This window comes from Phoenix dactylifera, chromosome 3 (assembly GCF_009389715.1).
Source record: "Phoenix dactylifera cultivar Barhee BC4 chromosome 3, palm_55x_up_171113_PBpolish2nd_filt_p, whole genome shotgun sequence".
Lineage (NCBI taxonomy): Eukaryota > Viridiplantae > Streptophyta > Magnoliopsida > Arecales > Arecaceae > Phoenix > Phoenix dactylifera.
Genome location: NC_052394.1, coordinates 16,794,845 through 16,822,351, shown reverse-complemented (window position 1 = coordinate 16,822,351; position 27,507 = coordinate 16,794,845). Strand labels below are relative to the sequence as shown.

Sequence of the window (27,507 nt, the reverse complement as noted above, 5' to 3'; positions counted from 1 at the left end):
AACCTTCAGTAATAGACAAGACAGCAAGCCTACATAGCAGTACACCTCATTGCTGACCAAGATGACCCCGGCTTCTTGTATGAATAAGAGATAAGAGGAGACGATCTGAGTTGAATTATTGGCCTCAATCCGATGTACCTATGAGTATTTTTATTTCTTAAAGTAAAAACACTAGAAGTGCACAGGGAAACCAGTGTGGTCATCAGCATTTTGCTGCTGCTCTTATTTCGATGACTTTAAGCTGTAGCTTAAGGCTGCAAAGAAGATTATGCATAAGTACAACATTGCTGTTGCTAAACCCCATCCTGCAGATCAAGGTCTAAGCAATGGAGAGCAATCTAAATATATAGAACAAGTCATGAGAACTACCATCATGCTCATACCCATCTCCACTGCAGATGGTGTTAATTTGAGAGTGGAGCAGCTGGAGACAAATCAGCAAGCTTCGCATGTCCTTCTTGCAACCCAACAACACTTTGACCTTCTTATGTCCTTTTCTGACCTTTCCAGAACTAAGGCAAGTTATAGATTTCAATTGCTTTTAAACAAATTCACTAGTTTGACACGGTTTGCCCTTCAGTAGACTAGAACATTTCTTTCCGCCTTTTATATATCAATGTGGATGTGCGCACTTGGCTTTTTAGTGGACGCAAAGATTGAGGAAGCTATCAGTCTACCATATCTTCATAATAAGTGCGGCTCAGTTGCTTTTTCTGGGCTTGAGCAACAATTTTAGCCAATTGTTGTTGGGGTTTTAGCCATCTTCCTAACTCATTGTTTATCTCATTTTGTTCTGTCTATCCTGTCTATGTACTTAGTATTATGTGCTCTATATGTAATCCAGCCCTTCGGTATGTTGTGGAAAGGTATTAATGAATCACAACCATAATTTTGTAATCGAAACTCTCCATATTGACTCTACCCTGTTTTGTCTCTATTTTTTAATATTTTCCTCGCTATTGCAAGCCCATCATGCACCTTCCACACTTCTAATTATTTTCAAAGTCACATGCAATATGTACAATACTAGGAATTTTAATTCTAATATACTGTTCATTATGACATTGGTTGTCTACAGCACTGAAAAAAGTCCTTCTAGGTATCTATAAGAGCTAAGGGCTGGTTAAGAAATTAAAGAAAGAAAATCACTAGCACTACTAATTATTCTTGTTCTTTCTTATTGTTGTTTGCATCTTCTCCAACGACTACCACATGCCTCCTTCATTTGATGACTAGAAGACTATGCTTTGAGGTCCTTAGGATCAATTTTTGTGTGAAACTTGTGGACCAATGCATAAGTTCATGATCAGGCTTATAGGGAGATGATAAGTTGCTTGGGAAATGTATTTAACAATAAGCGTGTGAATAGGGTGATAAGCAGATCTGTTAAACCACAAAGGACAGAATAAAGCATCCTAATTGCATTGATCTATCAAATTTATTAAATCTTATCTAGTTTAAAGAGGCAAAAAACATTCATGCAGGGAAATATTGTGTGCATGCAAGTGATTTTAAAACCCTATTATATCAACCTTTCTAGAAATTGTAAGCGGGAAATATGGATTAGACAATAATTGACATGTTGCAGCTACTGCACCATTGGAAAGAGCTGCAAAAAAGAGTAAGCTTAAGATATAATATCAGGCAGTGAGAATTTGATATCTCCGATGTAGATTCGTCTTCTAGCACATTATTTAGCATGTTATCTCCTGCAAAAACTACTGAAGTTTCAATTCTGTCATTCAGAGAAAAGCACAAGATTAAAGGATACAATATTATAGAGTAAGGAAATCTTTTATTGTTGATTTTCTTTTATATGTATTAGATTTTTCAGTCCTAGGCTCATATAACAGGCTAACAAGCAAGACATATATGGAGAATCCTGACACTATTCGCATGAAATAGACCTAAATGGTCCATAATAATAGGATACCAACTGTATATCTCAATGCATCATGGTCTGGTAACTTACACAAAGATAGGAAGTATGAAACACAGAAACAGACTATAGAAAAATGGATTGGCCACAAATGCAGCTAACTTGGTCACAAGCCTGCATCTATGTGGCTGTGCCTACATATGGATTTAAACTAATACAATTGAGCTCAGTTCAACTCAAGTCAGTGTCTAAACTAAAACATTTTAGATCTATGGCGAATATGTCAATAGCCACATATATAAGGGCTAGCGACAGGTCTTCACCCTATATGCAAATAAATGCTTTTTTTTTTTGTTTTTTTGCATTGAAATTATCTGGAGATGCAATCTAAAATAATAAATTAATGATTCCCTTTAAACTTAGCATTAATCTCAGAAAAGGCAATATATAATAAGTCAAAAAGCTTGCCACATTAGCATGGCGTACACCAATTCTCCAATAAGCAACAATCAAAAAACTTTAAATCATTTTTTCTTATTCAAAGATTATTTCTTTCATCCATCAACGATCACAAAACTCCAGATCATCATTTTTTTTGTCTATTTGAAGATTCCTCATTTCCTCCATAATTCTCTAAAGCATAGTAGCTGTTGCTGAGGGGTACCATACAGGTTGGCGGATATATCTATACTAACTTATTAATCAAACGACAAAGTAAAATAAACAAAACATATCCAGCTAGAAAGCCATGATTTGTAGTACAAAAGAACGGTCTTCTATGATAATGCATCATTTCCTTCTTCGGGTTCAGACCCACATAAAAAATCACCAAACCAAGCTAAGTATTATCTAACCATCCAAATTTAGCACCCAAATCCAGCCTAACCCAATGTCCTATTAGATGACTCAAAATTTGGAAGATATGACATGAAAATACCATTTTCAGATGACTCAAGTCCATGCAAGTTTCATGAGACAAGTAAAAAATTGCACCAATTCATTCACATTTCACCAAGCAAAGAGAGATGACGGTAAAAAAGAAAACGGAAAAAAAAAAAAAAAGAGGAATGGGATGGGCAGGGCTTACCTTACTTTGTCATCACAGCTTCATATCATCCAGCATTTTTTTTTCCTCTCTCTGCGTCCAAAGATTAGGAATAGTCTCCTTTGTGGGGGAGTTTTGGGCGCTTGGAACTGGGAAATCGGAAGATGGGTTCTGTATCCACTGCATGAAATTCGTGCTTTGGCTGATGATGCTAAACGCACGGAAGTGGAGTTCGAGATTCGTGCTTTATCTGGGTGCGGATTCTGTGGACTGCCTGGCTTGCAGTCCACCGAGTTCATGGAATAACAAGATGCCACGTAGCCCTCTTCCACGTCAGGTGATGGTAGAAGAAAGGGTGATGGCCGGAGAAATGCGTGGAAAAGGTGGCGAGAGGTGGAGTGAATCGCCGGAGAAAATGGGGAAGGCGAAGGATCTAATAAGAGGATTTTTTTTCCCCCTCCTCTCATTGGAACGGAAACACGGGCATTCACCGTTTGCACACTTGGCATCTTGCTATTCGACAGACTCGGCCGACTGTAACACGTAACATCCACCAAATCCATTCGCATGCTTGCCAAGCCTTACGGATCCGTAGCGCAGTTAAATTCGTTCCCGTACGTGCCGGATGCCAGCGGTAGCAAATGACAAAGTTGGTCGAAATTAATGTCCTCCTAAAACTTGAAATAGTAATATAGATGTCATCAATTCCGGTTATTCTTTAATGGATTCTGCGCAACAAACAAGAATGACAAGGCAACACTGTACATGTCGAGTAGAAGTAAAATTCTTGTTTAAGTATATATTCAATTTATACAAAATTATTTTAAACAGCAAATTCTTGTTGTATTTCAAGTACCAAAATAATTTTCATAATGAACATTTGAATGAAAGGATAACTCTTTATGCTTGTTTCCGGCATGATTTATCTAAAAAGTAGTTAAGCAATTCTTTTTTTCATCCTATTCAGATACATCTAATAAATTCAAAAAACAACAAATTTCGAAGCGCTTTAGATAACTTTCTTTCTCCAACCCACAGATACCATTCTCGCCTATAATATCAATTTTTCTAAAATAGGATTATCATGATTTGCCAATCCCAAAGAACAATTTACCTGCAAAATGCATAGAAGTGATGCATAACCTATAACAGAACAAACCAATTCTTCTAAAACAATCAAGGTTACAAATCAGGCACATAAAATATCAAAACTTCAGGCTATGCAGACTGAAGTGACAATCACAGCTCATAATTCAACCTGTCTTGGCTCCAGGGTATTAACTGTTGTGCAAGAGAAAATGAAGTCAGTAGGATATCTCATGACTTGCTAACCCACCCAACAATTTAGCCACAAAATATGTAAGAGTAATGCATAACCTACAATGAACAAACCAGTCCACCTAAAATAATCAAGGTTGCATATCAGGGGTATAAAAATATAAAAACATTCAGGCTATGCAGACTAAGTGACGATCGCAACTCATTATTCAACCTGTCTTGGCCCCTCGGCATCAGTTGTGCAAGAGAAGTCAATAGGATTAACATGACTTCCTAATCCCACACGACAATCTACCCGTGAAATACTTAAAGTAAAGCATGGCATACGATAGAACAAACTGGTCCACCTAAAATAATCAAGGTTACATATGAGGGGTATAAAAATATCAAAACATTTATGCTATGTGGACTGAAGTGACTATCACAATTATTCAACCTGTCCTGGCCCCATACAGCAGATTACCCATAAAATACGAAAGAGCAATACAAAACCAACAACAGAAAAAACCAGTTCACCAAAACAATCAAGGTTACATATCAGGGGTATAGAAATATCAAAACATTTATGATATGCAGACTGAAGGAACAACTAGACTTAACCATTCAACCTGCCATGGGCATCAACTATTGTGCAAGAGAAAATGAAGTCAAGAAGATTATCACGACTTGCTAAAAACAAACTACCAGTGAAATACATTAGTGTAATGCGTAACCGAAACATTATAGATATGTGCCTCAATATAATGCTAATAATCAGTCAGAAAGATCACTTTTAGTACTGATGAGTGATGACATAACCTTATCTGTCAAGGAGTTTGGCAATAAAACAGGAACCATGCCAAGCCAGCACTGAAGAAGATGCCACAAGTCAACAAATTGTCGTGCAGTCCCAAGATGCTGATAATGTGATTTGCTAATCACACACAACAGATTACCTGTGAAATATTTGTGCAACGCATAACAGAAATATTATAGACGTGTACCTCAATAAAGTGCTAATAACCAACCAGAATAGGATTTTTAGTACTGATGCCCCTACCACATCCGTGAGAGTTCAGCAGTAAAATAAGAACTACGTCAAGCCAACACTGAACCAGATGCCATGTACTTAAGTTAACCAAAACATAATTCTTGACAAGTTGATTAGTATGGCATGAAGTTTATATTCCATTCTACACCTTGCTCATTCTTGTCAGAAAAAGAAGAAGAATGTTCAGAACCATATCTTAAAAGCTTTAGCTACAAAGAGATCTATGTCAATTTCACTCGTACAAAGCAGGCAAATATATATCTCCATTTACAACAACGCATCCCTCAGCATGATGAAGCAATTCCAAGAAGATAAACAAGATGCCTTGACTGCAAGTGGAGTAAAGTAACTACTGCATCAGCTCATCAAACAAAAAAAGAAAAAAGCCCTCTTTTTAATGTAGCAGCATCTCTTAAAGCCGTCATATGAAAACAGTTCTCTCCTTTATGAATGTAGCTAAAATTTACTGCTAAAAAGAATGGTGGCCCTACAAGTGGAAACTACTGCTCTGCATTTTTCTTGCTTCTGAAGTTCTCCTTCATCAGAGCAAACTTCTTTCTGCACTGTATCACAGTTTTCCCAGGAACTGCTGCAGCAACACGCTCCCAGCGTTGGTTTATGTCCTTTGGGAATGTTTTCAGAGCCTGGATAAGAGCTCTTTCTTGAGTTTCAGACCAAGCATCTTGTTCTGTACCAGAAGAAACTCCATTTAAAGCCAAAACAACTCCATCTACAGGCTCCTGGTTATTTGTAGTACTTGTTGACTGCTTTGTTGTCATTTTAGATGATGAATCCTGAGTTCCCTCAACAGGCAACCCATCTGGTTCAATTCTTGTGGTCAGAGGTGAAGAAATGGCCAGTGCTGGCTTTCTCTTCTCAAGAAACGAGTCAAAAGCTTTGAAAGAATCAGGCTTCTGAAGCAGGATAGTCTTTGTTGCTTTGAGAATCTCTTCAACCGATCTCCCAGTGCCAATATAGTCCGAAATAACCTCCCACCTCCGAGATGTCCCCTTGGGATACTTCTGCATGCCTTTTCTAAGCATTTCAATTTCTTCCTTTTCCCAAGGTTTCTCTTTCTTCTCATAATTGCTTAACGTGATGTCCGACTTGACTTGTGCTATAACCCGGTTGGATTTTGCACCAGAGTCTTGAGAGCCATTGGGCTGCATGCTCTTTGCTTCTTGTTTCATAGCATTTGAATTGCCTCTGCCCAGTGCATCTTTTAGCAGTTGAGCCCTCCCAATTCCCTCCTTCCTTTCCATATCATCACACAGATGCCTCAGCTGCTCCGTTTCGAGTGTCATGCACACTTTTTCCACATCCTCTTCTTCTAGATCAAGCAGATTCTTTGACACCACTGGTGCAGAAAGAGTTCGCAAACGGGTCCTTTCTTTGCGCAAGAGCTTCTTCTCCTTTTCCTTCAACTTTTTCTGGTTTAGAGCAGCTTCCGCAGCTCTTTTCTCCTCTTCCTCTTTCCTTCTTCTTTCCTCTTCTGCAGCCCTAGCTGCCTCTTCCTCCTGTAGCTTTCTAGCAAGAAACTTTGCCTCCTTTTTCCTCCGCTTTTCAGCCTTCTCCTCTTCCTTCCTCTTGAGGATTCTTGGATCTCTCTTATAAGCATTGTCAACAAGAGCCCGAATCCGAGCATATTCTTCCTTCCTGGCCTTCTCCCTTAGCTTCGCATTCTGCCTCTCCATCCATCTCTTATGATCACGTGACTCAGCTTGCTCAAGATCAAAATCATCTGCATGCGGGAACTCTCTCCAACTTTTAAATGTATACCAGAAGTTATAGAAACTGTCTACTTCATTCAAAGGAGCATTCTCATCTCCTAAAGAAGGAACTGGTTGATTAACAGACCATCTCCCATTTCTCATAAATGCTGGACCAAAGACCTTAAAGAAGTCTTGTGGAGCACAGTCTGTTGGTATATCATCATCAAACTCATCAGTGGAGTCATAAATCCTTCTCTTCACAGGATCTATTAGAATCTCATATGCTTCTTGAATTGCTTTAAAATGGCTTTCGATCTCATCTTTTTTTGTTTGTTTTGCCTCTTCTGTTTCTTCAGCAAGAAGAAGAGCAGCCTGCTTGTCAGGATGATGCTTCAAGGCTGTCTCACGGTAACTCTTTCTTATCTGTTCTTCAGTAGCTAGAAATCGCAGATGGCTCAAACCTAATAGCGCATAATGGTCTTGCTGTTTGCTTCCATCCACAGACTTCTTTTTTCCTCTACTACTATAGAAATCAGAAGATGGAATATAGGCTTGACCTCTATCATCTGATAATACGCTTTGATCATCTGTATCTGTGTCCTCTTCCTCACAAAAACCAAAAAATTTAAGTGCAGCTGAATGGAAGGCATGCCCCGCAGGTTCAAAATTGAAGGCTTTCACAGGAAGGCAATTTGAAGAGATTAAAATTGGCTCTCCATTAAGAATCTCAGGCGAATGGGTAATCAGCAGAGGGCTCTCACGGGCATCCATAGCACTCGAAGAAGGATGAGCACTGACCTTCGAGATTGAGAATGAGTGGCTTGAATTCCAAATGTCTCAATGAGAACAAAAACACCCTCTAATGATTAACCCTGAATGAAGGGCTTACTAAACTCAACTGATGCTCCTCAGGCCTCCAACTGCATATTGTTCACAATTAGGAAGAGCAATCAAATTATTAATGATTCGTTGACGTAATGAAGTAAAAGTGGGAAGAGTAAGAGGAAGAAAAGAAGGAAACAGAACAAAACATAAGAACTAGCCTTTGCAAGATATTAAGTTAAGTTACAACACAAAATTTTGAATTTTTCACTTTTATTAAAATCATATGCTAGCATGGCTTATCCAGATGCATGGTTTAAGCTCGTACCAAAGAAATTAATCAATATTTCATAGGTTAATTAAGTTTCCTCAAAATCTGGATGTCACATCATTAACATAATAATTCCATAGTGGCCCCAAGTAACCATTACAAAAGCTCTACCTCTCTAACACTAAGCAGAAAGAAGAACATTTAAGCAGGCATTCATACAAAAGCTATTCCAATTACATATGGCCTTTTTCTCTTCTCAACAAAAGTCAACTTATTAGATGTCAAGTAAAAATATATACTATAGTTTTTTTCTTAGAAAAAAGGAGCATTGAATTTTAGCATATTCCTTCAAAGGTCCCATCTATCAACTTTGATCCCTAAAATACTCCTAAAGGATATCAGTTATCCCCATGATACTCTTAAGAAATCTCATTCAAATTTTATTCCAAAATTGTCATTCGCCTTTTCTTGTAAGTTTTCATACTTTTCTATGACTTTGATAGGAAAATACTTACAGGTGCCTGCTAATACACACGAAAAGTTCCTTGGACCCACTTAATGTTGGCTTTGCAACTCAAAATTCAACCACTCCCTGTGTATAACATGAATGGGTCACACCAATCCCATCATGCCATTTGGTAGAAGGAACTTTTTATGTGCATGAAACAGGTGCCCCTAGCATTACCCTTTTTGATTAACTATATTCATCCCAAACTGTGAACTCGTTGATTTGGTCATTCCTAATTTGTTTGCTTACTTCTCCCTCCTAAATTGTACTAAATTTCTCCTAAATCACTACTCGTATTAAACATTTTCAACACGGATATTTTTTCCCCTTTGGTGTCATAAAAAAGGGGAAAGAAATAAGCTTTTCACAATCATTCCTGCTTTCCTTGCTTGCTTCTCACAAGGCTTCCTAATTTCCTCATGGAAACATTAGTGTATGCCTTATTAGGTGTCTTGCCCCACTAACCACTGAAAACCTATCTTGCCATTAGTTAATTGCAACTAAATACATTATTTTACTCATCAATGTTCTTCTCAAATTTTCTCATCAAAGTTTCTTAATATATCTCCATCTTAATCACCAACCCTCCAGTCTACTACACTCATTCCTTGTTGTCATTGCATGGGTTGTTAGATCCATATAGATATGGAATTGTTGATGTTAAAGAAACAATATTATGAGCAGTTTACACTAGGAAATGCAGATTGTCATAGAAAACTTAACATCCAAATGAATGTTGGCATGCCATTTAAGATAATAATGACATAGATTTTAACAAGTGCTCCCAAGGCATTCATCGACGAGGCCTTTTCCTCATATATCCCAAACAATGAATCATTTCTAAGATTTTGATGTACAAACGAATAGGTGAGCTCTCTTGATGCAATAATTCCCACTTTTCTGGAATTTTTAACATCAAATCTAATACAAGCCGTGGATTTCTCGATCAATGTTAAATTGCTAGCTTCATTCTCTTTTTCCTAAATCTCTCCTAAATTCCAAACCGCAGATCACTCCTAAATCTTTGGCGCGGATGGCCTCCTCCTCAGGATATGGGATCTTAGTAATGTGAGTAATGTAAATCAAGACTTCCCGAATTTACAGTAATAATTAATTGCAAGTGTTACATAATTGAATAGGAGAGGTGGGGGAATGAGAGTTAAAGGAAGAATTAACATCGAAAGAAGAAAAATAGCCCAAGATCATATATGATTTTACATATCACAGAATAAAACGAAAAGGTAAAAGTCATGCATTTCTCCATTTATCTGTTCGCTGCCTAAAACCTCCCTATACATATGCCGAATCAATTTAACATTTAACTCCAGCATCCCTATTTCTATTTAGGCCAATTCCTTGATTGCCGTTAAGGACAATAACTCCCAATAAGGCTGTTGATACCCTTCAATGATCTAAATACAGTAGCTATTCCCCAACATAGAACCATCCTCTCCTTCTTAAGATTTAGCAAAAAAATCTAATTTATCTTGGACAAAAGCCAAACCGCATAATAGCTGCCACGAACAAAGACCGTAAAGAGGGAAAGAGAAGAGGGGGTAGAACAAAGAGAGGTTCCAAGTCACTTCATAACCCGCCGCAACCTTGCAGCTTAACACAGAAGTGTCCTCAAGGGAAACCCACTGAAACTAGCAGCAGCTGACTCCATTTTGGAAGAAATTGGTACGGACTGAGAATGAAGCTTTCCAACCAAAAATCAAAGAAAACCAGCCAAAACCTGAAAACTTTCTAGAAGAGTGGTTTGGTTGGCCTTTAGTTGAAATTTGAATATTGCATTAAAGATGAGCCAAGAGACCCAAATTTTAAAACTTACTAGATCATTTATCTTGAAAGTAGCAAAATTTACTACACTTTCTCTGTCATCTATTGCAGTCCCTAACTCAAAAAATGCAATGTCAAGAATTCCAAAACTCCAAATGCTAAGCTGATGATCAGCAAAATAACATGAATTACTGTCGCTTGCCTTAATCATCACACTTGTCCTTGCTTTAGTTCAAAGAAGCATAAGAAAAATACCATGCTCATGTTCATTAATAAGCAATATTTACTTGCTAGACTCTAGAATGATGGCAGAAACTTGCTAAAGAATGTCTTTGTCATCCATGAAAAATAAATGGCATAGAGTTTAACTAGGTCATTCTTCTATCTAGATACATTATTTGGCCTTTCCAACTGTTTGGAGCATAGAATCTTTGCCTAAGCAATTTACACTGCCCATTTCTAAAACTATTCCTACATGACAGAATGAAAGACTATCATCTCATTACATAACTGAGAGGTAAATCACAGTACCATACATGGTTCGCCATATTGTCTCGAACCGGGCATACCGTACCGTACTGGAATCGAACCAAGACTTGATATGGGAGCAGAGGGAACAAGCTGGCCCCTGTACTAGTCATACCAATACTGTATCAGTGTGGTACCGATATGGCTCCGGTACCGAGACGGCAAACTTTGAAACCATATAAACCTCAATAACACAAAGATGCCCAACTTTTTTTCTTTTTTCTTTTCTGTAAATAGCTCAAGGGGTTCAAACTGCAAAAGCAAGATGACAATAGCAAAAAAGAAATAGCATACAAGGATAAAATTAATCAAAAAGGCGACATTAAAAGTAGCCAATAACAGAAAAGTGAATGAGTAATAAAAAAGAATACAACATCTATCATGAAGGAACATCTTGATACAAGCAACACATTATTTGCATATTGTTTTGAGAAGGAAGAGATGCAAATTGGTGAATCTCTGATTGCGAATGTGAAGGAACACTGTAGCAATCATTATTCTAAGATCAACATCTTTGCAGCAACTTTGTAACAGGAATATTGTTCATATACCCTAAATTCAACCGTGAAAGATGGACTAAGATTTATCCTGACTCTAATTTCTCTTGATCAGGCTGATCAATATCCAATAGCACCCAAAAAAATTCAAAAAAGAGCATCATAATCAAGCAACAAACTCTTTGGTAAAAATTATTTTAAAAAAGGGTAAACAACCATTTGGAAGAAGCACTCTCCTAAACAGAGGTACCAACCAAAGAGATGAAACTTACGCAGAAAACAAAAAAAAATATTTTAGTTACTCAAAAAAAAAAAAGAATTAAAAAAAAATATTTTAGTAAACTTACTCAAAAAAAAAAAGGGAAAACAACATATACACTTACGCAGAAAGAGATGAACCTGACTGATATTAAAAAAGAATATATGGTTGAATCCATAAAAATATTTTAGTTGTTTTCAGCACTGAAACATGGAATCAAACTCCAAAGTTTACCTCAATCGTTTCAATATCATAATTATAGATATCTAATTCAAATAAAAAACAAAAAACCTCACAAACAACGGCATCTACTTATCAAAAAGATAAAACCCTAAGCCCAGTACCCCGAACACTAGCCATGAATCCAAATCTTGAGAAAATCCCATTTACGTCCCCATCAAACAACAAGCAGAACCATTAAATTCCCGCAACGCATCCTAAAAACGCATCAAAAATATAATTTTAAGCGCCCATAGGATAAGATCGGAAAGTCGGAAGGAAAAAAAAAAAGCATCAAACTCCACATAAACCGGAAGGGGCAAAAATCGACGAGCGAGAGAGGAGAAGAAAACGCTTACCTGCAAGATGATCGGAGAGCCACGGATCAGAGGAGCGAGAGAAGAGGAGGCGAGGGAGGATGAGGCGGGGAGCAAGAAGCCGAGAGAGAGAGGGAGGCGTGGCGAGCGTTTTATCGGCGGAGGCAGGAGGCGGCTTATATCATGTGGGTTCCGTGATCAAGTTGTTCGGCCAGCGAGAAAGGTTGGGAATCGTCCGATTGGTGCGGCCTTTTTGGTCCAGTAGGTCGGCGAGGTTGGATATTATGTCGGGCGGTATTGACATTAATTAAAGATTCGCGCTGGGAGGACTATTGGCCGTCGATTGTCAAACAAGCTTGAAGTAGGGGAAAAAAATTGATGGTACAGTGTGATCTCATCCGCATCAGAATTTATGCATCAATCACCGAGCATTCAAATAGTCTAAGATCTACTTCACCTTTCGATTATTTTAAAAAACTTTGCACCCAGCCAGGTTGTTCTCAAACAATGAAACCGTGATTTTGCTCATGAGTTGTGAGAGGCTATATTTCGCGTATATCCTTTTTTTTTCTTTTTTTTTTTTTTGCAATATGTAAGTTGCTAAGCATTTACTCCAGAACACGGCTGATGCACTGTAATCATAACATATGGCAAGAAACATGAGCTTGATGACCTACCAAATAATACTAATATATAACATACACGTCGCACGGAGAACAATTTTTTTTCCAATTATTCTCAATACGCATCATAAAAATATAATAAATTATAATAAATAAAATGATACAATAACTAATTTTGTTGCACATAAAACAATGATTTAGCCAAACTTTTGTTGCAACTTAAGTATTGAGTTTTAATGATGATCTCAGTAGAAACTCTCATCATTGTTATCAATATCCACACAATAAATAGAGAACTCTATATAGGTAGAGTTTTCATGTATAAACTTTTATTATTAATACTAGTGCCGACTTAGTGAACATAAAACTCTATGTAAGCTGAACCATATTAAGCAATGAACTTTACTGATGGCTTAACAATATCTATATAGCGATATTAATATCAACATCTATGTAGACTGAAAACTCTATATAAAAGCCTCCAGTCAAAAATTCTTGTCGTTAATAATATCTCCACATGATGCTTAGGTATAATATTTTTTTTCTTTTCAACCATTTTTGAATTATAAATATAACAATAAAATAAATTATAATTAAAAAAGGGCTCCAATTGCTAAATTTTTATTGCATATCAAGTAATTAACTTTAATGCACATTAATATCTATTGTACGTTAAGCAACGAATATTAATGATAGCCGGACACAATAATACTAGCATCCATATGGCCAATGAAAAACTTTTGCACGGGCTAAGCTTCCATTGTATATATTGCACATTAAGCAATGATTTAATGATAGCCGGATAGATTAATATCGAAATCATTAATATTCGTTGTGCATAAGTAATAAACTTTAATTTATGACAATCACATCAATATCACTGATATTAACAGCGATGTTCATATGGTGAATGGAGAAACACACAAGCTCAGTTTCCATTATGTATATAATATACATAGATATATATGTATTGTAAATATATATGTATATGTGTGTATATATATATATGTTATGTATATATATATATATATATATATATATATATATATATATATATATATATATATATATATATATATATATATATATATATATATATATCTATGTATATTAGTATATATGTATGTTTGTGTATATAAAATATTAATATGATATTTACATAATGCATGGAGAATTCTATACAAACCGAGACTCCATTTTAGATGTTGCACATTATACAATGAACTAAAAAAATATCTTGTGTTCGGATACAATATTTTGCAAGGTTTATGTTTGAACTATTTATCACCAAAGACATTTGTTCTTGCACGTTTTATCTTTTTTCCAATAACATATTTTTTTTATTATTTAAGGATAATTTACTATCTACTATAAATTGGAAGTCATCTTTTTTAGAGTTTTAGAAAACATGGGATACAGTATCTCAGCAAATCAATTGACCACTAGCATTTACTGGCTGAACTCACTAAGTATGTAGATACATGACGTGTATAAAATGATGTATCTTCTCAAGGGGAACAACACCACAACCCACAAAAATGTAATAGTGTGTGTTACTCATTGTATTAAAATGGGTTCAAGTATCTTTGCATTACAAAGGGCTAGGTCGAAGTCCTAACCAAGGTTGTTAGCAACCAAAAATAGGTCAGCTCGTAACCATAGAATAAATTAGGGCGAGCTAAGTATAAATGGTGCTCTAAATTTTCTAATCTCGATTTACACCTAAAAGCAACCTGAAATGGTTCAACCAACTTGGTTGATGAAATGTCTCTTTTATATATTAATTTTATTTAGAAAAAATAGTGCACATTATAGGGGTGCAAATGAGCTGAGCAGCTCCCAAGTTACTTGAGCTCCACTTAGGTCCAAGTTTGACTCAACTCTATTACCGGACTCGAGTCGAGCTCCAGTCGCTCGAATATTTTTTTTTGACTCGAGCTCGAGTAGCAAAATACTTAACTTGAAAGCTCGTGAGTCTAATATATACTAATAATTTAATATTTTTAAATATAATATAAAGATTATATTTATTTTAATAATATTTTTTAATTATAACTAAGGATAAATTTAAGCTCGAACTTGAGTTCAAATATGCGTCAATTGATATTCGAGTCGAATCAAGTCGATCTCAAGTATTTTTTTATCGAATTTAGTTCGAGCTTGAATATTAAGACTTAAATTCAAATATGAGTATTTTGAGGTTCACTTGGCTCGATTGCATCTCCAATTGGTAGCCTGTCAGGTCCATGAATTGCTTATGAACTGCAAATATTATTTTAGTTCACGGCTATATTTGTTACAAGCACAAGTTTTACTAGACTTAACGAGGGAGACGACAGATATTCACAACATTCAAAGCTTGACTCACGCACGTGTTTGGCAGCGTCTCTCCTCTTCACAGCCTTCATGGCACCTTTCCGACTCCGGCTCTTCCTCCACCTCTCCGGCCACTCTCTAACACTCTGGCCCCTCTCTCTCTCTCTCTCTCTCTCTCGCTCGCTCGCTCTCGCGTCTCCAAATCCTGGAAGAACGCCAGAGTTCTGGATATCGCTCTTTCCCGAATCCCTAGCCAATCATGGGTTCCGGTAAGCGATCTTATCCTCGGTAACATCTCCACAGTTATTTCGCGAAACCCTATGGTGTTCGATCCTATTCGCATCACTGGAATCCGTTCATCAAGTAGAAATCTCTCTCGATTCCACTTTTTTTCGTTGGTTAGGGATTTTCTAGCGTTTTCTTTCATTTTTTTCTTGGAGTTTTTATTAGAGAAATCGGCGCTTATAATAATAATAGCGGCGTTTATGTAAAACCCTAATATCTCAGTGACTGTTTCTCTTGCAAAAAGAAAGACTTTTTTTTTTTTGAAATTTAATGTGGCGATCGTTGTGGCCTTTTGTGTGGGTTGTTATTGTAGACGCGGACATGGAGGATTATGGGTTCGAGTACTCGGATGATGAACCCGAGGAGCAGGACGTCGATATAGAGAACCAGTATTACAACTCTAAAGGTTGTTATATCTTGTGCTTATCATGGTGTCCGAGCTTCCTTTTTCACTTCGACCTTGTTCCCTGCGCCACATTATATTTTTCCTTGTTGTCTTGGTCCTCTGATATTTAATGCCTTTCCGTTCCGAGACCAGCTTCCTTTTCCCTCTGTTTTTGTTGCTGGAGAGTGATTACATGTTATTGTTCCAGAGAAGGTTTTTAGAAAGTTTTTCCTTTCCTTTTTTTTTTTGCAATTAAAGTTTCATCGAGGGTGTTTTATGTGCTTGTCCGCGTTCCGTGAAATATCTGAATAACCAAAATCCCTCGAAGTACACCTACTCCTGCTCTTTATTATAAATGCCCCCGCTCTCTTTTCTCCTGATTATAGTTCCAGCTTAATGCATTGATACATTTTGAAGTATTTGGTGATTGGTTTCCTCGGAACCAGTTCTGCATTTTGTTGAATACTTCTTTTTCATCAACATGTCGATATTTTTTAATTTGTTTTTCTACAGTTTATTATATATATATTTTTTCCATCGTTTTGCTTGTTTACTTATACTTTCAGTGGAAGTTTTGCCCTTGGTGGATTAACCCTAAAGTCTGACTTTACCATAAATTATTGCACAGATTCTATTTTAACGTACTGGCTGAAATTGACTTTCCTGTTTGTCATCATTTTGAGTCTGCTTCTTTTAGTTTCTCTCGAATATCCAAAAGCTAGCAATTTTTACTTGCTCTTAATGGAATACAAAATGAGTCTGCATACATGATTTTGATATGTTCACATGCTTAAATGTTATGGTGTAATCTAGTTTTCTAATACATTGGGCAGGTGGGCGATATACATCCTTATTTCAGCTAGTTGGCATCCCTATCCACTAGGGAGAGGTCTAGGGTTCAAACCCTGGTGGTGGTGTCACCATCATGTTTCTCAAAAAAAATAGTAATATGTGTTTCATGTTTGAGGGGAAAAATCAGTAATTAAAGCTAAGAACGATCAATTTCATAAATTTAACACAATGAACTGGTCTCTTCTGCTATGACACAAAATAACATTTGTCTTGCTGTGTGGTACCATGTACTGAAATCCCGGGATTTACTATTTAGTTATAGAAATTGTTCTCCATGTGCATCCTTACTTGTGCTGCTGGATGTTTTCCATCATGCAGTGAAGTTTGCCTTTATTAATAAACTTGCTTTTCAGCATACTTGCCCTCCTTAGTGAATTTACCTCTGTTGGTCTTCTATCTTAGGTCAAATAGCTGATTCAAGCTAATTATAAGTTAAACAAAGGAAGACGAATAAAATGCAAAAAGATTATAGTGCTGAAACAAATAAATAGAAAATATGTTTCCAAAAAAAAACATGGAAGGTTGCATATGGTCTTGTCAAAATCTTTACAACTCTCCTTCCTCCAATTATATCTCTCTTCCAGGGGAAGTTTGTCGGGGCCATCTGGTCCGTGAGAACTATAAATTGGTGTGTTGATTTATGCCATGCTAAGGGTAAATCTCCAGGGCTAGTTGGTGAGATGGGCGCAATTTGGCTTGGTCTTTGCTGATTTGAATCGGTTCTAATATATGATGGTTAGGGTTATGTTCAATAATAAGCAGGTTGTTAAATAAGCCGCCTCAAACCCTGAGTTTTGATCAATAGCAAGCAAATGTTTTCTTTTGGGAAGCTCTCATAAGTTACACCAGAGAAATTTATTATCCTCTCCCTTGCAAAAGGTGTAGTTGGCTCACAGTAATAGGGTCCCTTGCTGCCAACTCCAACATCTTGAAAAGATTTGATTTTTCAGCTTTGAACTTAGTTCTCAACTGCGGTTCCATGACAATTCATAATTTATGGGGCCTTCTTTCAACATATAACATAAAGGGGTTGATCCAAGTTGCTTTGAGTTGTTGAATTAATCAATATTCAGATTTTGTTGAGTGGTTCATTTTATCAGGAACAGCAAGAAGACAACTAAGGTTGCAGTCATTGCTCTTCTGTGTGACCATGTCTAACCCCCTACCAAAAATTCCTGAGGATTGACAAATTGCATAAGACTTCATCTCTTAGGTGAATAGTTAAAAGTAGTTGCACACCAACATACGTCTTTTGTTGGTTCCATTGACTTGTATTTTCATGAGTTTAAAACAATAACTTTTCTTCCATCTACCTTGGCCGTATGTTGGTTTCTTGTCATCTACCTCAAAGTGTTATAGATGGAGCTAAGTCATTTTCATTATTGTTGTTTCTGTAGGCATATCTGATGCCTCTTGACATTACATATTTATTACAAAATCATTTTGCCATTTATTTATCTATAATGGATGAAGAGCATGTAAAGATTATGGAACAAATTACATAAAATGATGTAGTGCTTCATTGTTTACACATTTGGCCTTTTTTAAATAATGTCAGATTTTTGTGTCCACATTTATCTTTATCTATTTTACATATCTAACAATTTTTCTACAGGTTTAGTAGTAACAGATCCAGAGGGAGCACTTGCTGGTTTTGCTGAAGTAGTTCACATGGAACCTGAGCAAGCAGAATGGTGGGCATTGTAGAATGTTATTCCTGAACTCCATATTTTTTAACTGATATAAGATCAACTGCAAAGATGGAAGTATGCTTAAGATCTTATTTGGACTTACCATCTTGCTTCAGCAATGGCATACGTGTGATGCCTTGTCTGAATCAAAAATTCTTATTATCACATTTGCATGCATGCGTGCATATATAAAAGGGGTGCAGTTTGGTGCAGCACAAACTTTACATGAAGGGCAGCTTTCTTTTCTTTATAAATTTGCCTCTATTTGGATATGTGCTTCTCTTGCATTTCATCTAGAAATTTAGATTCTAACTGGGTTCACATTCTGCTACTTTAAACTGCCATGGCATATTGCTTTTGTCAATAGTATGCTGATGATTTTATGGTTAAGATTAACATTGTTACCTTTTTTGGTAATAAAATGTTGATGTTGCAAAGATCTTTTTTTTTTTTGCTCAGCAAAATTTCAATGCATTATTAGCAGTTGTTTGCTTTGTTGACAACCGTTTTACCCTTATTAATCAGGGAATTCAAAGCTCTAAAGCAGACTGTTAAGCTCTACTATCGACTGGGGGGGTATAAAGAGATGATGGAAGCATACAGCGTGATGTTGATGTACATCAAATCAGCTGTTACACGTAACTACAGTGAAAAATGCATAAACAACATAATGGATTTTGTTTCTGGCTCAGCAAGCCAGAATTTGAGTCTTCTACAGGAGTTCTATCAGACTACATTGAAGGCTCTTGAAGAGGTAAATAATGACGTTAGGAGTCATTCTGGTAGTTTCCAAAAGCTTTTACCTCTCACACAAATGCATATAAAGAGCCTCTTTTATGCACATCTCTTACCAAGGTTTATTGTATTTGTTGTTTGCACCTGAATTCTGTGCAGAGATTATGGTTTAAGATGAATCTGAAACTTTGCAAGATTTGGTTTGATATGGGTGAATATGGATGGATGAGCATGGTACTAATATAGGTTTAATATCTTCAGTATCTTTCTCAGTATTGCATAGTATAAGTTGGAGTAATTGTTACTTGGGAACTCCTAGTTATTGAAAGAACTTCACAAATCTTGTCAAAAAGAGGATGGCACTGATGATCAGAAGAAAGGAACTCAGCTTCTGGAAGTCTATGCTATTGAGATTCAGATGTACACTGAAACAAAAAACAATGAAAAACTCAAGGTAAGATAGTACAGTAGTGCCACTCAAATTTCTTATTTTTCCCTTTAATTTTGCAGTTCACTTAAAGACCATATCCTTGGTTGTTACTGTTCTAGACTGCAATTGTTTCATAATGCCTAGATTATCTTTTGTTACATGATGTCTTCTCTATGAGATGTAAGTTTTAGTTCCTAGATATCAGCTTGAATAGAAGATGCTATTTAACGGATACTAAATCTTGTTCTTGGTATCTTAGCTAAATATTCTGAGCCACTGATTCATATAAGATTTTGATTTCTTCAGAATTGAAGTGATGCAATTTCATCATATGATTACTTCTGAATTTTGGTACTGCAATTTGATATCTTAACAAAATTTTTCTTTTAATCAATTCATCTTTATCATTATATACCATTGCGTCTTTATATGGAATGTTCATCATGCTAGCTTAGTTACATTTTTTGAGAAACAAAGGATTTGGTAGCTCCTCAAACTTTTTCGTGTAATGATGGGAGAGTTGCAGTGAAAATGCCAGCGCTAATGAAATTCAAATCCCTCTAATATGACTTGTTATGCAGAAAAGCACCTAATGTATTGCATTTGGAGCAAGCATGATGGTCTCCAAATAGTACGCATGCAACCAAATGCTATCAAAATATAACGTATTCTGTTCGAAACCAACAAGCACAAAGTGTAGAAATATATGCCTAAAGATATGCTAACGTCTAGGCTACATCAGGAAAGTCTAAGATACATCAGGAACACCCATTTTTAAGCTCAAGACCTCTTCTGATTGCATTATAGTGACAAACAAACTTTAATTGTTACATAGCAGAACCTTTGCTCCAATGCAAATCTAGCATCTTAAGGCCTGTTTGGCATTGTTGTTGTTTGTGTTTTATCTCGGCAAATTAGTGAATATTGCATAGAGATTGATGTTGAAAATAGCATTTGCACGAAACTTCTGCTATCCCTTATTTTGATTCTCACTCTTTTTTGAAATCAATAGATCTTCGTTCTAAATATTTTACAAACAATTTGAAAAAAAAAATGTAATGGTTTCATCACGCATGTTGTTCACTCTAGTTCATTTTTCTTCTTGAGTTTTAGAGACAAAAACATAAACCAAGAGCAATACCAAGTGGGCATTGGTTACAAAACTTGTATATATGCAATCCACTATCTAAAGAATCTTCTCATAACTGAACTAGCATAAAATTAAGTTAAATAATTGATGACCGACGATAAACTCAATTCCAAAGCTAAAGCCATAAAATATAAGTTCCTCTAAATGCTATGATTTTGTTAGAGGGTAAGATATAAGATAAATGATGCAAAATATGATAAGTGTGAGATCTAATATCGAATGCCAATAATGGTTTTACAGAGATTAATCTGACGCTTGTCTTAAGGCGCACCGGTAGTTTTGAGCATCTCTGTTATAACAAAGCAATTGGGCATGACTCTTAGACTACACGTTGATTTTAAAAAAAAATTTCTTCAATTTTTTTTTTAACTAGTACCATCTAAGATCCTACGCAAAAGGCTAGCCGGAAAATATTATTTTGGATTCTATGGCTCTATATGAATACCCAAGAATCAAGATCTTCTCAGTGTATAACTAAAGCACACACCTGCACAGGTCCTTACATGCTTCCTCTTGGTGTCTCGTTGTTATTACTAGATCTAATTACAAACACTATGATCAGCTCATTATGGACTCCAAATTGGCCCATGCTGGAATGCCCTTAGTCTGCATGGGCTTGGGTTGGCCCCGTTTTGATACCAGTAACAACCTAGAACCTTTCCCCAAAAGGCTAGCCACTTCAAATCTTGACTAAAATTTTTGACAAGTATTGGAAATCTAACTCGTCCAAGTGAAATAATGTAGTTTTGGAAGGTTTTAGTTGAACACAAGCCTTGTCATATAGGATACCAAGTGGTACTGACTTGTATTGTGACTATTCTGACACAACATAAAGTGATACGCTAGCTAGTAACCTATATAATATTGTACATGATGAGCTCTTCTTGCAATGTAAAATGATGATAACTGTGTCAAAGAACATATTTTATGGAATGGTGTGATTATGATCAACCCTTAATCCTTTACATTATAGAATGAGATTTAAATTCTTGGTTTGTTATGTATTGATTCTTAAATAATCAATATGCGTCCAGCCTTCATTCTTGCATATGCAATTTCTCAGTTACAGTGAATCTCTCTATTTTTTGTCATTTTCTGTCTTATCTAGTTTTAGACAATTTCTAGCAAGGTCCCCAATATTGGTTTTGGTACTCGTACTGGTTCCATATTGGTATAGTGTCAGTACGAGTAGGTTCAATATATTAACACTCTGTATACCCTTGTACTAGTATAGGTTTAGTATTGGTATGGTATGGTATGCTTGGTACATGTAGTATGCAGTTATGCACTAATTTGATGAACCTTGATTTCTAGCATGTTTAGGTTCTTTCTGAACAACTATACTTTATGTCTTGTCTAATCGAAAAGGGTAATCCAGATTTTCATCCCATGGGAGAGAAAACTAGCTATTTTTAATCTTAACATGTGTTTAGATCATTGTTTGGTTACCCAGTAAGGTCGATTGTGTTGTGTCGTATGAGGTTAGAGAACTCCGAAATCCCAACCCGAGTACATGAACTTGGACTTAAACAACTTGTTGCTTATGTCCTTCTACAGTTTTATCAAGCGAGATATTTTCAAATATAGTTTGGCTACTGCTCTTGGGAGCTGGGACTTCAATTTTTTTCCAGTCTACTTTTAAACAATGATAATGTGGTAGTTTGGAGTTTTGGGCCTTGTTTGGGGAATCTTTTGGAGGGCCAAAAAGCACTTTTAGATAAAATAGGGGTGTTTGGTAAAATTTTCGGAAAAGCTGTTTTAACTTTTCCAAAAAGCTAAAACAGCTTTTTGGAAGAAGTTCCATTTGAAAAACACTTTTAAAAATTGTCGGAAAGCTATTTTGAGTTATAATATTTTTCTTTTTTGGACCAAAATATCCATAATAAAATATAATAATTACACAGAGAGATAACTGGTCATTGAGAGAGTGGAAAATTAATTTACACTAATAGTTATAATATTTTATATCTTTATTATTGTAGTATATTATAAATATTATATTATATTATATTATATTATATCATAATATATTAATATGTTATATTAAATAATTTAATATTATGTTATATTATATCACAGTCATCGAGAGGATAAAAAATTAATTTACACTAATAATTGTAATATTTTATACCTTTATTATTGTATCATACTATAGATATAATATTATATTACATTATATCATAATACATTGATATGTTGTATTAAATAATTTAATATTATATTAAATTATTATGCTATAGTATACAATATTCTATTACTATATTATAATAATATTATATTACATTATATTAATATTATACTTTATCATATATTTATGTATTAATACATATTATATTTTATTATGCTCTATTGTAGAATACTATCTAATATTTTTTTATAGTCGTTTTGTGATACGAAAAGTACTTTCTCAGTTTGTTTATCAAACACATGTTAAAGTTCTACAATACTTTAGAAATGTAGTTATCAAACGGCAAACAGCTTTTTATAAAAGCTCTACTTTCAAAAGCTTTACTGCTAACAACTCTTCCAAACGGGGCCTTGGGCCGGTTTGGCAGAGCTTTTTGTGGGCTAAAAAATACTTTCTGACCCTCCAAAAGTACTTTTGGATGAAATAGAAGTGTTTGGTAAAAAATCGAGAAGCTGTTTTAGCTTTGCCAGAAAGTTAAAATAGCTTTCTGTAGCTCCGGAAAAGCACCTTTAGCATACGTCAAGAAGCTGTTTTGATTTATAATTTTTTTTCTTTTTCAACTAAGATATCCATGATAAAATATTATAATTACAGAAAATGTCCCTTTACATTGTAGAAATCTGTAGGAGTTCCAACAAAGAAAACAAAAAACTCAAAAATTAGTTTCTAAAAATATTATATTAATAAAATATTAATATATAATAATAATAATATTTTATATTTTTATTATTATATTATACTATAAATATAATATTATATTATATTATATCATACTACATTGATATGTTATGTTATATAATATCACATTATGTTATATTATTATGTTATATATTATTATGCTTGAAAATTTATGGTATTTTACACTTGCATCCAGGGGCGGCTCAATACATTCTGGGGCCCAAGGCGAATCCAATGAATGAGGCCTTTTGTTTTTAATAATAATTTTTTTAATAATATTTTTTTAATAAATATAAAATACTTAAAAAAATATATGAAAATAGATAGCTATCAAGTACACTATTTCAACCATGAATCTAACAAAGATAGACAAGAAGCCTTTTCAATTTAATATAATTCTTGAATGGAAGCACATAAAAGTAATTATTCTAAATGAAGGGCCATGAAACTGATTAAATAACTGAGATAATACTTGGAAATACTGTTTACCATGTCAAGCAAGAGCCGGATAGGAAAAGGTCATCCCATGGCACTTCATGGTCAAGGTAAGGAAAGAATTTGTCCATAAAGAAATCTCTCAATAAGAGAAAGTAGGGTCATTATGGGAAATTCACTCCATCAAATTAATAAAAATCCCATCCCACCATCTCCCCTTCAAGTGAGTACCCAAGCAGCAACTGCAACATCACGGCACAGCAGCCATTCAACCCCCTCCCTCCTTTTCTCTCTCTACCACCCAAGAGGGGAGAAGAAACCGAGAGGAGAAAACTAAAAGAATCTCCACCCTCCAAGACGTCCATCTCCAATCCCCCTATCTTTCTTCCGGATGGCCCAGCTGGATGAGGAGTAGTGTGAGGGAAGGAAAACCAAGACCAAAACCAAAAAAGAGAAGGGATGAAAGGTAAGAGTGGCTTCAGGCGTCTATCAAGCCAACCAAATCCCTCCTCTCTCTCTCTCTCTCCCCCCCCCCCCAACCCAAAACAAAACTACTGTCCCCAACTTCCAAATTGCCCTTCTGCAGGCCAGGAAACTCTCCACCGATGGAGGGGAGAAGATTCTTAGCCAGCTCCTGATCCCGTTTATATGGGGCCTTTGCTTCCTTTTAGTCAGCCTCCCGGGGCCTTCCTTTGGCCCGGGGCCTTAGGCGACCGCCTCAGTCGCCTAAGGCTCGGGCCGGCCCTGCTTGCATCACATCTTCTTCATTCTGGCCTTGCCGGGATTTTTTTTTTTTTTTTTTTCAGAGCATGATGTTTGCTACATGGTTCTCTGAACATCTGTGGTGTTCTATTACAGTCACTGGACATGTTTTCTGTTTAGAATGGTGCACATCTTTGTGTTTTCTAGAAGTAGAGATTTAAGTGTAGGGAGGATTGAGCAGGGATAAATTTGAGGTGGATTATGGTGATTGTATTGTCTGACATGCTATCCAGGATTGATGGATTAAGGGTGGTAGAGATTTTTCTTCTTATATCTAGGATTGTATTGTCTCTCCAATTTTCTTTTCTGCATTTTTATTGTATGTGTTGATTTATTTTTTTTCCTGGTTATTATTTATACCAGGTGTTGCCACTAAGATCTGGCCCGACCCAGGTGTAGAACTAACGGGATTGTTGGAGAGTTTGTGGTACATCTCCGAGGCAAGGGTGGAGATGGTTGTGTTCAAATGGTGGCTCTAACTTCAGATCCAACTTGAAACACCCCAGACAAAGAATGCCCATTTGTTGGAGAGTATCTGATAGGGGATCCTTTCATACCTAAGTTAGACTCAACTCTTACGAAGCAAGCGGCAGCATAAGAGAACATAAGAGCACTTAGAAAACTTATTTGGAGGCTCTCTTGGGTGTGGTTTATATGGGTGATGGCTGACACTTGTCGCCGAACAAATCGGGCACATGCATCAACTATTTTTGGTAATAGATTCCGTGCCTCACTTGAAGATCATGCCCACGCATCTCGTCCATGTGGATCGCTAGCTAATCACACGGTTTTGGAAACCATTCACAGTCGTGGTCGAGGTTGGGGGAGAGTCTGCACTTCAAAAAATTTCTTTGAACACCTCTAACATTGGCCATGTGGTGAGTTTTTATTGGTAGACTTGTAGCTTCGTGATGGGCTCTTGTTAGTTGATCTGCCACATCGATTATGGCTGGTTTCACCGCTAGGAATGCAGCTTTTTTTGGATTTGGAGAAGAGTATGGTGGTTTCACTGTTGGGTTGTTGTGTGTACTCTCGCACTCCAAGCTTGGCCCGATTCCTCGAAGCAGTTTGGAAGGCCTAGGATGTGTAAACTCGGCTTTTGTTCACCATGTGGGAGAGAGATGTGTCGTCATCACCCAAAAAAAACTAACAAACTAATCGGAAGGTATTATTTAGGTTCTTTGGCTCTGCAGTCAGGCTAAGAGTTCAAATTCATTCAAATTTAATCACAAGCATCACAATTGATTCGTGGTCAACTTCATAGGCCATGTGCCGAATCCGCTCTGTGTATCATTTGTTATAAAAAAAAAAGACTAGCTTAAAGATATTATTTGGATTTATTAATTTTATATAAATATCTAAGATTTATCTAGTGCATAGTTCGATGTGGGATTAAAACAAACGGCTATATATAGATCCTCACATAGAAAGAGAGAATTGCTCCTGCTAGCAACACCCGGTGCAATAATGCCATTAAAGATTGGACATCACGAACAATGTCAATTTATGTGTGCTGTACCGAAGCACCTCTCATGGTTTTGTCTTCGTTAATCCTTGTAAGCTGCTGGATGGATACAAGTCCGAGGGAAGAGAACGCTTACACCTTACAAACTCTTCAGTCCCAGTTGGTGAACGGTTCTTTAAAATTGCATGGAAAACCTCCGGCCAACCATCATACTGTTTTCTGGAAGTTGATAGCTGAACTACTGCCAACAAATTATATATGTATACAAATCGGAAGTCTAAATCCAATGTACTTTATTTGTCAACTTCCAACATACGACTGCATTACTCAGTGTCACAACATAGCTTTGTTAGTGTGCTTGGTTTAATTGAGGTGATTAAGAGAAGGTAGGTCAAAACTACTCCAAACCAGCCCACAACCTCCCACCATTTATTTATTTAGGTTTGGTGGTGTCTTAATTTTCAGAAACCCAATCGGCTAAGTAGCTTGCAGAGGCGATTCTCAAAAAATTGTGTACAACTCAAGATCTTATTCAAAAATACTATATTAAAGATATTGTTTGAATTTTTTGACCCTGTATAAATGTCTAAGGTCTATTTAGTACATAGCCCGATGTGGAATTAAATATATACCTGTATAGATTCTAAGAATTGCTCCAGCAAGCAACCATTAAAGATTGGTGGTTATTTAGGTTTGCTTGGAGGAGATTGCCCAAAAAAAATGGTACCCAATTGAACGCTCTTTCTTGAACGAGACGTAGCATAAGGTCGTCCTAAATTTTTGGAGGAGCTTGACATTTGAACCAAAAGCATCCCATGGCTTTCTTTTCCTCTCCGAAGAACAAACATTTTCATCCTAATCCTAGTTCTCCATCAATTTGATATCAAATTACATGGGAACAATTGATCCACTAATTCCACTGGTCCCAAGAAGGATTCAGTATGCGACATACGTGCATGCCTAAGCAAGATCCAACCACCACCTTTAACTCCTCCTCTTCCACTTGTAATCAGCGCTCTCGATCATTTGCTACACTGAAATACAAAGATTATTAATGATCGACTGCATGCGAGGTCCAACCATATATTATTAGTGTAAAGATGGTAACTATATTCAATGTTTAGCTAATAAAAGCTTGCTTAGTGTTTCACTGTTTCTAAATATCACATTGCATGAATACATTATTATATTATATTCATATGTGTAAAGTAGTAAACAAAATGAAAGAAAACTGCATGCGGCCTTAGATCACATGTTGAAATTTACTTCATCATACATAAATATATATACAAAAAAAAAACAGGAAAAGAAAAAGAAATGCTTGATCCCTCTTAAGTAACTATTGTTATTCCTTCCTTAATTGTTTCA

At 36.0% G+C, this 27,507-nt stretch overlaps 2 protein-coding genes across 4 annotated transcripts; one reads left to right on the top strand and one right to left on the bottom strand.

Moving 5' to 3' along the window:
* Nucleotides 1–5,310: 5,310 nt before the first annotated feature.
* On the bottom strand, nt 5,311–12,307 carry LOC103722968 (dnaJ homolog subfamily C member 2-like). Of its 2 annotated transcripts, XM_039124785.1 has the most exons (3): nt 12,187–12,271; nt 10,856–10,952; nt 5,311–7,864 (listed from the first exon to the last, which is right to left on the bottom strand). In XM_039124785.1, exon 3 carries the CDS (start codon nt 7,713–7,715, stop codon nt 5,733–5,735), a length of 1,983 nt encoding a protein of 660 aa, XP_038980713.1. In that variant the 5' UTR covers nt 7,716–7,864; nt 10,856–10,952; nt 12,187–12,271; the 3' UTR covers nt 5,311–5,732. The 2 variants fall into 2 exon arrangements, with proteins under 2 accessions (XP_038980713.1, XP_008811954.2); XM_008813732.4 differs by lacking the exon at nt 10,856–10,952 and having other exon boundaries at nt 12,187–12,307.
* A 2,824-nt stretch (nt 12,308–15,131) lies between these two features.
* On the top strand, nt 15,132–25,418 carry LOC103722974 (COP9 signalosome complex subunit 2-like). Of its 2 annotated transcripts, XM_039124783.1 has the most exons (7): nt 15,132–15,352; nt 15,682–15,774; nt 18,221–18,299; nt 18,822–19,050; nt 19,191–19,265; nt 19,351–19,485; nt 25,038–25,418. In XM_039124783.1, exons 1-7 carry the CDS (start codon nt 15,343–15,345, stop codon nt 25,071–25,073), a joined length of 657 nt encoding a protein of 218 aa, XP_038980711.1. In that variant the 5' UTR covers nt 15,132–15,342; the 3' UTR covers nt 25,074–25,418. The 2 variants fall into 2 exon arrangements, with proteins under 2 accessions (XP_038980711.1, XP_038980712.1); XM_039124784.1 differs by lacking the exon at nt 15,682–15,774.
* The last annotated feature ends 2,089 nt before the right edge of the window (nt 25,419–27,507 follow it).

Bases quoted from the DNA above. Each gene is read 5' to 3' on its own strand.
- LOC103722968 (XM_008813732.4), bottom strand. From the start codon at position 7,715: ATGGATGCCCGTGAGAGCCCTCTGCTGATTACCCATTCGCCTGAGATT.
- LOC103722974 (XM_039124783.1), top strand. The intron at 19,051-19,190 runs GTAAATAATGAC...AATTCTGTGCAG, and splicing joins CATTGAAGGCTCTTGAAGAG to AGATTATGGTTTAAGATGAA. The intron at 19,486-25,037 runs GTAAGATAGTAC...TATTTATACCAG, and splicing joins AAAACAATGAAAAACTCAAG to GTGTTGCCACTAAGATCTGG.